General features: G+C 37.8%; 2 protein-coding genes across 2 annotated transcripts in view; one reads left to right on the top strand and one right to left on the bottom strand.

The window, feature by feature from the left end:
• The first annotated feature begins 327 nt into the window (after nucleotides 1–327).
• LOC124404698 (RING finger protein 17) overlaps nucleotides 328–12,825 on the top strand; it is a 99,834-nt gene continuing 87,336 nt past the window's right edge. The window contains exons 1-5 of the mRNA XM_046879031.1: nucleotides 328–521; nucleotides 1,138–1,413; nucleotides 2,001–2,083; nucleotides 2,236–2,439; nucleotides 2,777–2,857. Of these exons, the coding sequence (XP_046734987.1) occupies nucleotides 449–521; nucleotides 1,138–1,413; nucleotides 2,001–2,083; nucleotides 2,236–2,439; nucleotides 2,777–2,857 (717 nt within the window). The 5' untranslated portion in view covers nucleotides 328–448. The remainder of the gene's footprint in view (nucleotides 522–1,137; nucleotides 1,414–2,000; nucleotides 2,084–2,235; nucleotides 2,440–2,776; nucleotides 2,858–12,825) is intronic.
• The window catches only part of LOC124404724, a 28,833-nt gene continuing 19,607 nt past the window's right edge, over nucleotides 3,600–12,825 (bottom strand). Inside the window, exons 2-3 of the mRNA XM_046879062.1 lie at nucleotides 4,127–5,772; nucleotides 3,600–4,029 (exon numbers count right to left, since the gene is read on the bottom strand). Coding sequence (XP_046735018.1) covers nucleotides 3,691–4,029; nucleotides 4,127–5,772 — 1,985 coding nt within the window. The 3' untranslated portion in view covers nucleotides 3,600–3,690. The remainder of the gene's footprint in view (nucleotides 4,030–4,126; nucleotides 5,773–12,825) is intronic.

Here is a 12,825-nt window from a genome sequence, read left to right as displayed (position 1 = left end):
TTGAGATTCTCTCACCATCAGATAATTGATTTTACTTGCGGTCGGAACGGTCGGTAAAGACGATCAGACTTTCAATTTATTGATTTTACTTCAGCCATGTTTGTCCGGTCTGTTTGGAATTCGAACATCAGCCAATGCCTTCCATGAATTCATCAATTGTTAGCGGTGTGAAGTGTGCGCTTTAAGGCGAAAAGTGCCGCGTATCCGTATAGTTAGGAACATTCCAATCGTGCGTCGGCTTCCGTGAACTGGACAAGTATTTGAAAAGTTTAAGTTCCGGATTCAGAAGGCAGTGCTTCGGCACATACGTCCGTAAGCTGTTGAGTGCGGTAACCCCTAACATTAGATGTTGCGCGAGGCGATGTAGAACCACGAGTGTAAGTGTTTGAATGGGTTATTATACCTCGTGTAAACGCATTTTTTCCAAAGTGTCAATTCGCGAATAAAAATGCATTCGATTCTTCAGACAAAGCTGAAATATTCGACATGTACCAATTGCAAGCACACCTTCTCATTTCGAGGTAAGTCATACAGTCACTTTTCATTTCATTGTTTTCGTTTGAGGATGGTTCCTGCATGCCGGCTTGATTTCGATCCTTTACACAGAAGATTTCAGATTTGGCATAGATTTTCGGATACAGAGAAAGAAGGATGATTAACTGCTGGGCAACGGAAAAGCATGACCTGCTAACAGATTATCTTTATCCATCGTTTTGATCTCACCCGCAGTTTTTGACGTACCCTGCACGAGGATCACGTGTTGACGCATTGTCGTCGTCCACGCTTGTTGCATCTCGTTGCAAATTTCGCTATTCTTTGTTTCCTTCTTCCACAGGCTGCAAGACAATTTATCCTAAACAATTCTCATCAACCAATCTTTAAGGCTTACCTAGTTTGTACAATATCAGTCTTTTCCTCTTCACCTTGTATCAGCCTTTCAGCCGAGACGACAAAGATGAAAAGCACAATTTCTCGCTTTGCGTCTGGTGCTTCGTGAGGCATGGGTCGTGCGCATTGATTTCTTAAATATACCTGATTAGCGCTTGTGCGATAGTACACAGTGCATTGATTGCCTGATTTTTACCTTTTTTAATTTATCTTGTATCAGTTCTTTTATTATTTAATTTTCTATTACAGGATCGCATCAGTTTCGCGGAAAGACTCCGCTGCTGCTACAATGTGGACACGTTATATGCGAGATATGTGTCAAGACCTGTAAGACAAAGATGTGTGGAGTTTGTGGCACAATTTTTCAATCGAATCTCAACGAGCAAGCCAATCTTTCACCTAACTTGTATACCTTAGGATTAATCACTGCGAGTCAATCCACAGGCTTGACTTGCGCGGAGCCGAATGTTACTTTTCAGCAATCGGCAGCGGCTCGACACAAAAAATGTTTGAATGAAAATATAGGTGCGTGGCATGCTCAAGAAACAATGAATTATTAGAATATGAAATTTTGCCGTGCAGTCAGCTTGACTTGTGGCTCATCTAGGCTTTGAATTGATTGTGGAAATTAGCAATATTGAAGAAAACTCAGAGAAACCGTAAATACAGTATTTGATGTAACAAACAATAATCTATTCTGGTTGTGATATAGTCTCAGATGACGTTGGTTAATTCTGAGGTTTGGAATACCCTCACACTGAGTTATCAAGTCACTGTGAATATCATGTGATTTTTAAATTCGACCCTCAGTCTGAATATCACAATGCAAACTGGTTCTTGTAAACTTTGTTGAGGATGTGGAGTTGATATTTTTGCACTAGCATATGTACACACATTTTTAACTTTACTCTTTACTCACATTTAATTTTATTTAAGACAAACTTGAGTGAGTTTGATAAATAATTTCTCAGAGTCGAGTCCATTTTCCTTTACGTTCCACATAGAGAAATCCAGTCACATTTATATTGAAGATTAAGAAAAAATTATTTTTGTATTTCATTGACTAGCTTTTTGACGAGTGTGCTTGATGTAATTTATTTTTGTTTTTAAAGAGCACTGTTCAGAATGCGGTCTCAAGGCAGATTTTCGATGTCGGCAGTGCAACGTTTTTTTCTGCAACTCGTGCTACACAAAGGTTTGTTTCGAAAAATCTTATGGATCAATTTCTTGTTCTCTCTTTCAATCGCTTTCCTTATATAGAATTCAATCTACTATTGATTATATGACCTCGCTTAAGATGGTTGGCATTACGTTTTGAAATCGGATATGCTTGCTTAACTGAAACAGATTCATGGCAGAGCTCTGCAGAGTCATCAGAAAGTATCCTTGATGGAAGACAGTCACGACTTCTGGAAATTACTATCAAATCAATGTGACGTCCATCCCAACGAAACCGTCCAATTCCATTGTGAAAAATGTGACGTATCAGCCTGCACACACTGCCTGCTCCACTCACATCGAGATCACAATATAGTTACTCAGTTGGAGAAGGTTTGTTATTTTTTATTCATATATTATCTCCAATTTGACTGCATTTTGTTTTATGTTACCTGTTGTAAGTTCGAGTGTATCGAATTGTGAATATTAAAGAAAAAAATCTTTCCAAATTTCTAAAAAACATTTACAAATAATTTTTCATATTATATTATAAAAATATATTCAACACTTGAAAAGGTATATGTTTAGAGAAGTAACGCCAATTGATTTCATTCGTTCATTAGTTTTAACCAAATTAGATAGTCTTGACAAAACAATTTGGGTAAACTTTTTTGGTAAAACTCTCAATGCGTATAAATTTAAGTTTATAAAATACGTTTATTTTTTATAGAACCAGGAGTTGAAACCGCAGCTTGAAGATGCAGTCGAGAAATTGAATGAGATGTTGCTGCGGGTGAGACAGACTGAAAAGGTAAGAAAAATGAATCATATTTTCAACATATACTTGTCCTTTTCTGTATTTGCAACTAATTACCAAACAACATACGAGGGATGAGTGTGTGCAAATAATCAGCGCACGGTGTATAGAAAAATGAATAAATATTTTTATTCAATAATTATAATATAACAAAACTAAAAAAAAAACAACATTTAGATACTCTCGTAGAATAAGTTTAATACTATAATCTCATTTTACTTCATATCTCCGATTGACTGTAAAATTTGACGATAGTTTCTTTCGTCTTTCGTAAGAACAAAATATGTTCAGCGTACTTGTGCGTTTACCACAAGAGTTTTTCCTTGAGTTGAACACTATCTAAAGTGAACATTGTTCCGAGCGTTGAATTTGATTAGTACAAAGGTATATATAATATTTAAGTAACCATCACCATAAATACCGTTTCTATGGAAAAAATGACAGCAAGGGAAAAAGACAAATTTACTTCCTGCTTACCCATCGATGATAAAAATCGATCTATAGTCTTGAGAATTCTCTTCTACACGATATGTATAGCACCGAATATATGTAATAATGGGTTTGTCACACAGTCTCGTATAAATATTTATTGCACATACTTATAAAAATTATTATGACTAGAGGAATTGAAGAAAATTCTTACAAAACACCGTACATCACCTCCATACAATGAAGTGGCGAAAATATTTCACTGAAATCCAGGAATGAATCATTTCCTAGTACAAATAAAAATGTTTCGTTGAAGTGTCAGTTGTTACCGGTTATTAGGAAAGGAAAATTAATATTGAAAAATGGAATATCAAATCACTTTCTATCGAATCGTCAATTTACTGCCTAACATTGTCTTCAACCTGCGTGCTGTTCTTTGTCTTATTTTTGTCCATCTGTTGTTTTCTAAGCTTCTTCTCTTTCATTTTTGCCTCCATTTCTTTAAACTTCAATTCCAAGTACCGATCAACCTCCGGCCCGCTAAAATCTTCGGGAAACTTGGGCATCACAGGAAGTATGTACTTGTACAATCGTTCGTTGAGTACGTAAAGCTGTGCCGTTGACTCACACTTGACGTTGAACCACCAGTCGCAAGTCAAAGCTACCTGACTGAAGATCGTACCGTTTGGACACAAGAACGAGGACATTCCACCGTTCAAGTCGCAGTAATGCCAGACCTAACAAACAAACAAACAATGGAGGCCGATGAGTTCCCAATCACTGTAGGGTGAATCTGATCACGGTGAAAATGAATCGTATAAAAAATCAACTTACTTGACACCCCGTGTCAGGGTCTCCGAAGAAGCCTTTATACCGTTGGGTGGCGCAGCTGAATTCCGTTTTTGGTATCGTAGCGTATGCTGGGTAATCGACGTTAGGTTTACCTCTGGTTGCTCCGTATTTCAGTGGCGTCGGTGGAAAGTTTTGGACATGCGACGAGGCTCCGTCAGGTGGTGGATAATTTTGTGCCGCAGGTTCTTCGGTGGTCAGAGGAAAGATCGTCACTGCGACATTGTCGTCCATCGGAGGATCCTCCGGAGTTTCTTCATCTATTTTATACCCTTGCGACGTTGTGGTTTCAACTATTACAGGTCGCTCCGAGAGCCCAGTAGCCTCTTTCTGATCCTCCGCCAACACTGTCGGTAAGTATTTTCTCCCTATGACGTCAATCACATTGACGTGATAAGGTCCGTTGGATGGCCTCGTGTTATCCTGAACTACAATTGGCCTGATTCGAGTCGGTTCGAACGGCCTCTTCGCAGAGGGTTTGGGCCTGGCCTGAGCGCCTTGATAGGCGTCTTGATACTCGTCTTGATACTCCTGAACGTACTTCGAAGATGAGTCGACAACCGGCAAGACGGAGCCTGAGTTTTGCTGAGAGTGCGGCAGCTCGTACTTCCTTCCGTTGTTCAACAGGCTGAGTATTTCTACAAGGGTTTTAATACTCTCGTCGATATTATCCGCGTTCAGCATCTCTGGAAGCTGATTAGTCAGCTGTAGACTTTGTATTATGTGGTTCAGGTTCGCCTGTGTCGACGGATTTCGATGTCTCTGACCAAGCTGATGAGAAGACGAAGAAAAAGATGGAAAAGAAGAAGAAGACTGCAAAGGTGCCGAAACCTGTTCCGGGTGTCTGAATGGCTGCGGTCTGGCGTATCGCTGAGGTTCGAATTCAGCCCCAGAATAATTTATCGTCTCCCCTTGGTCGTACTTGACGTAAGGCTTGGACAGCGGTCTCTGAGTGGGTCGTTTCGGCAGCGATTCCTTCCTCACCAAGATCTCGGCGTACGATCCAGCAGGTGTGAATTTCGTCGTGGTTGGTCTGTGCGTTGTGAAGTACAACTGAAGCGGTCGCTGTTGATGCTGATGTTCGTTGACGCGCAGAGTCGACGAGGATGTCGTTGGCCGTGGCGTCTGGTAGCTGAGCCTCTGGTAGTAGGACGATTGGTAGTCGTCGATATTGGGACTCTGGGTGTATCGCACAGGCGTAAAGTACTCCTCGTTGTCCATGTCTTTCGGGTCATATTGGACAGACGGTATGAATTTTTCATGATGAACTGCCGGCGGACTCACGTAGTATTGTTGGGTCTTTTTTGCGCCGCTTCCGACTCCCGTTGGGTGGTTGTTTCTTGTTCCATAATTGTTGTATTGCAGGTGAGAAGCTGGAGGCACTGGAGGCGCCGGTCTTCTTTGCACATTTGGTGAAATTCTCATCGTTCCCTTGTAAGGAGTCGACGACTGCGACTGCGATTGCTGGTTCACGTTGTTGTTCGACACGTAAAACGTCATGTACGGTATCAGTCTTCGGTACCGATCTTTGAATTCCATATCCTCACCGTCGTCGTCAACCGAAAACATTGTTTCCGTCAGGTTCAAGCTCGTTGTGGAGTTAGCCGTCACATTCTTCATCGGCAATGCCACTGAGGAAGAGAAAACAGAGAATATGAAAATTATTACTGTTCTTTGTTTTATCTATAAATTTAAATATCATACGTAATTCTTGAGACAATGAATAATATTTCGGCAAACTTTTATCTCAAAGATTTATCTCAAGTTTTATAACTCGTTGTTCGAATTGCTATGAATCTCATACAGCAGCCAATACCAGGTTCTAAAAAAAGTTTAGCCACATCAAACAGAATTCCAATGTATGTATATATATATATATATATACCGATATACAGCCGTGAATCTGCAGATTACTGTGGAGGATCTCCTCTCATGCACGTGCGTATGATACCATGAATAATATTGTAAAAACCGCGAGTGCAATAATTTTCTCTTATTGTAAAAATTTATTTCCCGGTTGGGACAAATAAAATCGGTGCTAATTTTTTACTATTGAATATTCTGTATCCGAGAGGCTTAAATCCAGCTGTAAAAAAAAAAAGAAAACTGAAACAAAACAAAACCAATTTTATAAATTTTTGCTGCGAATTTTTAAAGTGCGGATGGAAAAAATGAAAAAAATCCGTTGCTTCTACCTGAATTTTAACGAAATGCTCGCTGCACTGCACCGGTGAAAATTTTCACCACGTGTACTGGTACACACGTTATAGACCTCTCGGTACATTAGACACGTATGTATAGGTCTCTGTACCAGCTGATTAAATTGCTCCGACCCGTCCGGGGGACTAAATTACTACGTTTTACTCCGCAGGGAACAATTCGCGAAGATTCAGTTCGCGCTTTGGTCGGTCTTTACCTGTCGGATCAAATTACTCCGATATATTTAACGTTCGTGCATGTTCGAAATCACGAAACGAGTCACAGAGGAAACGCTTCTTTGCAAAAAAATTCTTCTTCCGTCTTTTTTTCATTTTCATTTGTCATCTTTATCGATTGTGTATTTCCCATTTCCACAAAATGCTTTTCCGCATCGCTGGTTCGATCGACTTTTTCACACCGAGTAGAGACCCTTCCTAAAACGATTCCATCTTTCATATGTATTATATATATATATAATGAGACACAGATTCAAGATTGTGGATTAATTTCACGTCTCTGGCTCTCGTGAAAGGAAATGAGTCGTTTTTAACTTTTGCAGACGAATAGAAAAAACAAGAGTCAAGTTACCTCCAAACTCCCACAAGTATCTTTCATTCCAATTAGCGGATAAATTTATATATACTTGTCCAGTTTGAGAGGAGAAATTCTGGTCGTTTTTCGATTTCAGTCAATTTCTGATCGCATTTTGCGATAATCTATAAACTCGGAAATATTTTGTAATGGCAATTCGACGAGCGGGTGGGGAAAAAATTTGATATCGCTCCTGTAGTAGGTTGCATTTGAATTGTTCGTAGAAATAAACATAGAAACTCGCTTTCTATCTCTCTTTCTTTCTCCCTCGAATTTAGGCCGGATCGAATTTTTTCACTAATGGATTTTTTTAAATAAAGAAAAAACAAATTTCATTTTTAATGAAAAAATTCTGCAGTTTAATTTTATTTTTTTATTTTCTGGGCATATTCGCATCATGTGATAAATTGCGTTGAACCCCGTTTTCTCTCAATCAAATTGAGGGACAAATAGAGCATGACAAATTGAATATAACGTAGAGTTAGATAAATCATAGACTCACTTGAGGTCGCGCTGTGTCTGAGATAATGTATAATATTACCGTATTTGCAAATTGTTTCGTAAGTTTTTAATGGAAAATATTTAAATAATAATTTGTATCGTTACTACAGTATAGCGAAGAGGAGAAAAACGCGCGATGATCGTTTCCGGTACAACCTTTCTTACAATCGGTTCACTTTCACGCAAACGGGTGCAACAAGTAATGTAATAATTTCTGATCGCGATAAAGCGAGAAGTTTAGATTCTGAGTTGATAGATAAAATAAGGCAGAAAATCGCACTCGGAGAAAACTCGTTTGACGCTTGTGCCGAAGAAAAAAATACAAATCAAGCCACGATAATTCGATTATACGTATAATATATAACGCTGCACGCGGAAACGGTTTCCCTAATAATTATACAAATTTCATCTCGAGACAAAAATTCCTTTATAATTTCCTTAATTTTCCTGCTGAAATTCGCGATTCGCGAATGCAGAAACGGCAGCAACCGCAGCAACGGCATGAATTATTCAGGTTGTTATTTTCACATTGGAAAGCTCTCTCGTTCAAGGCATATTACCACGGTCCAATTTTGCGAACCTGCAAATTTCCCCGGTCCTGCAACACCCAGTTCTTGTTTCCGGTTCTTGCCACGGATTTGTTTCCTCGCCTCGCCTCGTCTCGCCGGATTTAATCAATTTCGGACCCAGTTCGTCAGAACGTGTTTTTATAATTTCCCCATGCAGCGAAACTCGCGATTCTTCTTTGTACAACAAGTTTACAATGCGCGAAAACAGGTCGTGTCTTTTGTACGTTACATTATACTTTCAAAGCTGTTTTCTACCGTTCATTAAGCCTTGACTTGACCTTAACCGAGAAAATAGTCGATCCTTAAGTGTTACAACCGACATCTTTTCAGTCCCACTATTTCCGTCACGGTTTTACCAGTCGCCTGATTTTTTTTTTTTTTTCTTGTTTCATCTTTTTACCTCCTCTCTCGAATATTCATGAATATTTGAAGGCGGAAATAATTGAGGGAAAATATATATATATTTTTTTTCTCTACAAAATGTTGTGTTTCAGTATAAATCAAGATAGAAATAGTCTTTATTTTATTTTATTATATTAAAATACGTGAATAAGTACAGATTCAAGATCTTTGGATTAATCGATGTCTTCACCGGAATTTTACATTTTCGCGTATTTTTTAACTTCTTATCTAGGCAAATTGACGATGAATAAGTACTACGGATATTATAATACATACGTGTTATAGACATTTGTATATATAAGTACATGCATATATTTGAGTGAAATTAAACCCGTATTGGGTTAGTTGGTTAGTCGACTTTCTATTTTCTCGCTGTATACCGTTATCCACCTTCTTCAAATATTCGACCATTCAATTTATTCCATTTCTTCCATATACGGTATACGGTTATGTACACTTGCGATTCGATGAGATTTTTTACAATCGTATACGTTTAAACATTTTTATCACCTCTGAAATTTGCACAATAATTCAAGACCCGAAGGTGCGATAGACGCAGAAACCGAATATTTCTGACGATTTCGAACCTACAATTTTCGTTTAGTCGACAACTCTTGAAGTTTGATTATAATAAAAAATATGTACATATTTCAAGAGCCGAAAGTTGATCCTTGATTGCCGGTTGAAAAAAAGTTTCTTTGAAAATGATTTTTGTAAAACAGAATAAATAAATGAATGAAAGAAAAAATTATATCAGTTCGAAAAAATAATTATTCATCATTTAATGATTATCGTATATTTTATTTACACGGTTTAATGATAAAACCGAAATCAGGGTATAAATAAATAAAAATTGAAAGTACCGAATATGCACAAATTATGGCCTTAACAATTATCACAGAATCGCCAGATCGGTGTAATTCAAATATACTGAAAATGATCCAGAAAATAGAATAAAAGAAAAATCAACCTAAAGACCCTCTGATATGCATGCGTTATAAATTCCCACGAAAATATACAGAACCAAGTAAAGTGGCGTTAGAAGTTTTTAGCATCAGCTTACAATCCGCTCTTTCATTTCCACACGCAAGGCAAAACGTGTTTTCTGTTAATACTTATGTACCAAGCAAGCAGTGGTTGGTCTCGATTAACTTGCCGGACTTGCACAGATTAAATGCAGGCATTTACGTGCATGCATACATACATACATATAATATATCTGTAACGCAATGCGTGTCGTGTCTTCGTCGTCGTCGCCGTCGTCGACGTCATCGTCATATAAGCGCAAGAGCTGCAAACTCCCGAGGCAAAGTCTGATTGCAATTCTCACAGCTGCTGGTGCAAGGCTTTTTATTTTTATTCTCAATCGCCTTGTGCGTGACGTTCTATTCCACTATTTCAGTACATAGATGTAAACGCACATCGTGTAACGTGTAAACGCGTGCGTTACATGTGCATATATGCATTGCATAGGTACAAATAATTACACGTGACGTGTATTTACTCGAAAGTGGGAAACTTCAATTCCACGTTACACTGATTGCACCGAACACTTTATTCTCTCTCTCCCTCCCTCTACCTCTCTTTTTCTGTTTTTTTTTCTTTTTCATTTTTAACTTCTTGTTCCGTAAAATCAACGATTGAAGAAAAAAATGAAAACGAATAAATAGAGAAAGAGAAAGAAACGTAGTTACGTTTTAGTTAGTTACATTTCACGTTGTACCTACACGTGAATTATTTTTAGTTCTCTTTTTGGATTCTATTTTGTTAATCTTCTTTTTCACATCGCTGCGGCGATGTTTTTGAATAACAGAATTTAGCTGCGCGTTCCCGTTTTCCCATCGTTATTTTACGAGCATTGGTCGCACAGTTTACGATGTAGGTTATAGGGTACGGTTTTTTCCTCCGCTTTCTACACTATCCGAGTGTAAAAAATTCAATCAATCCAGCATGCGTAATTTTTCCATTTCTTCGTGACGTAGATTTAGTATGAAAAGTATCAATCCTGTATATCCTGTATGTGTTTTTATCAATTTTTATTATGCCAGTAACCAGTAAAGTCAACCGAAACGAAAAATTGGAATTAAATGGAAAAAAATAACCGCGTTGAAATGATTTTTTACGTTTCACAACTGTGGAACTTTCTCTAAAAATTCTTTATATATCTTATCACGTGGAAGAACTTGCGGAAAAGAATTTAAAGAAAAAATCAAAAATCATACGAAGCTCAGTCGTTGCTTAGGTTCGCATATCCGTTTAAAAATAAAAAAATAAACAAAATTCACCATCAACGTACGTATATCGCGCAAATATACGTTGTGTTCAAAATTCAGCGACACGAGGGAGCAGAATAAGGCGGTACGGTAATTTGAAACGAGTAATTTCATCATTCCCATGCAGTTTGCTCTGATATGCGGAAATCCCATATATGTACGTACATAGGAACGAACAAACCATGGGACCCGGGGTGATGTGGGATTTCAAACTGCAGGGAGGGGCGAGGGGGGGGGGGGGAGGAGGAGGATAGATACTAGATACTAGAAATTGAGATACACCTGCGGTAAGGAGTTCTATGAGTACATAGAGACAGACATGCGGAGAAATTCGGTTTGACAGAGCAGGTGTGCGTTTGAGGCTTGTACGTACATACATGCAGACGACACACAGAGTCGTTGGAAATTAGTGGCTGCAGCGGGGTTAGGTGCGTGTGTGGGCAAGGTGCATTCGCTACTTGGGAAAATCGCAAACAGCATGGCAGGTGTGTGCATGTGCGGTAGATCAACGAGGCGAGCGATGTGCTCGCTGCTTCCTTGCAGGAGTTTGAATCGTACAATATTGGCACACAAGGGCTTTGGTCGGTTCTTCCACAGTTAGCCTCGTGGCTCGAACTTGTTATCTTCCACAGTCTATTGTAAATTGTTGCTACAGAGTTTCGCCACCTTCCCATCACCACCACCACCCTATTGGGAATAACTCGCCGCAGCTTCCTTATTGCACTGCAACAATTCTCCGAGGCAGACCTACTTTACGAATTATACGAAACTACAACCGGTTAACAATTTATGGGAAATTTTTTTTTTCTTTTCACGGCTTGCAGGAGGAAATAATTTAGAAAAATACTCTTTTCTGTGATACTTCAATACCCTAGGATTTTAGGTCAGATGGAGGACTTGACCTCTGAAAATTTAAATTATAGGCTCATCTTTGGACAGGATGTTCGTTTGGAGATCTTCTGTGATATTCTGAGCGGAGAGTGATGAAAAAAAATATCGATATTTTTTGACACAACCTAATGTGTATATTATTTATTTTGTATTGTATTATTTATCTATCTATCTATCTATCTATCTATCTATCTATCAACACCTATTACTTTGTTAACTATCTTGATTTTTTTGAGAATTGCATCTTGTTTTTCTTTTTGTGTTTTTTTCTCTTTACTCCTGTTTGACAAACATTTATTTTGTATTTCTGAAGAGTATAATATAATGGATTGCGTCCTTTTTCGTACGACGTAATATTATAACGAGGTTCGTAGAGCTGGTCTCTGTGAATTTCCAGGCATTATTATATCCTGCAGCACCCATACGCACAGCTTACTATAATCTAAACTCGATATGACAATTCAGACGCGGAGATCCCATATCTAATTAGCAATGCCGACAGGTAGTTTGCGGTTAGTTCTATTTGTGCTTAGCGACGTTATATTCCACGGTATAATAATATACGCTATTATATATATATATATATATATATATATATATATATATATATATATATATACATATACATATATATATACAATATATGTATGTACAATATAACGATGTACAAGTTATAACATTATTGTGGAGGAATATTTCACCTCGGTCAGTTTATTTTTCTTCTAGAGGGAAGATTATAAGTCAGTTGAGGTTTTCATTTATTATTTAAGAAAAAAAATTTTTCTTCTCGTTTCGACGAAGTTGAAACCGTTGAAAAGTTATACGGTTAAACGAATATAAAAAACAACGAGATTGTATTTCTGTTTTAAGGAAAAACAGTGTTTAAAATTCGTCGAAAATTCCTACTCTTTTTTTTCTTCGGAATGTCCCAATTACATAATTATTAAAATTACCAGTTCGAATGATGCAATATCATCGTTTTATCATATCTTGTTTCACTGTAATCTACGAATCTGAAAGAGAAAATTCAGAGTCACAAAATATTTCCATTATCGCTTACAATTAGTTAACTAAATTCCTAACGTTACAACGGAGGGTTAAATAAAAACAAGAACGAAAAAAATTTAATATAAATATTTTTTTTAAACTCGAACATATATATATATAAATACGGAAAATAAGTTTCAAAATGTGACAGCAAGCGCGGAAAGACAAGCGTGACGCGAATTGCCGGGCGAGAAATTGCGTTGTATACTAT

This window comes from Diprion similis, chromosome 1 (assembly GCF_021155765.1).
Source record: "Diprion similis isolate iyDipSimi1 chromosome 1, iyDipSimi1.1, whole genome shotgun sequence".
Classification (NCBI taxonomy): domain Eukaryota; kingdom Metazoa; phylum Arthropoda; class Insecta; order Hymenoptera; family Diprionidae; genus Diprion; species Diprion similis.
The sequence above is the reverse complement of the archived record's forward strand: the minus strand, read 5'-3'. Positions and strand labels throughout refer to the sequence as shown.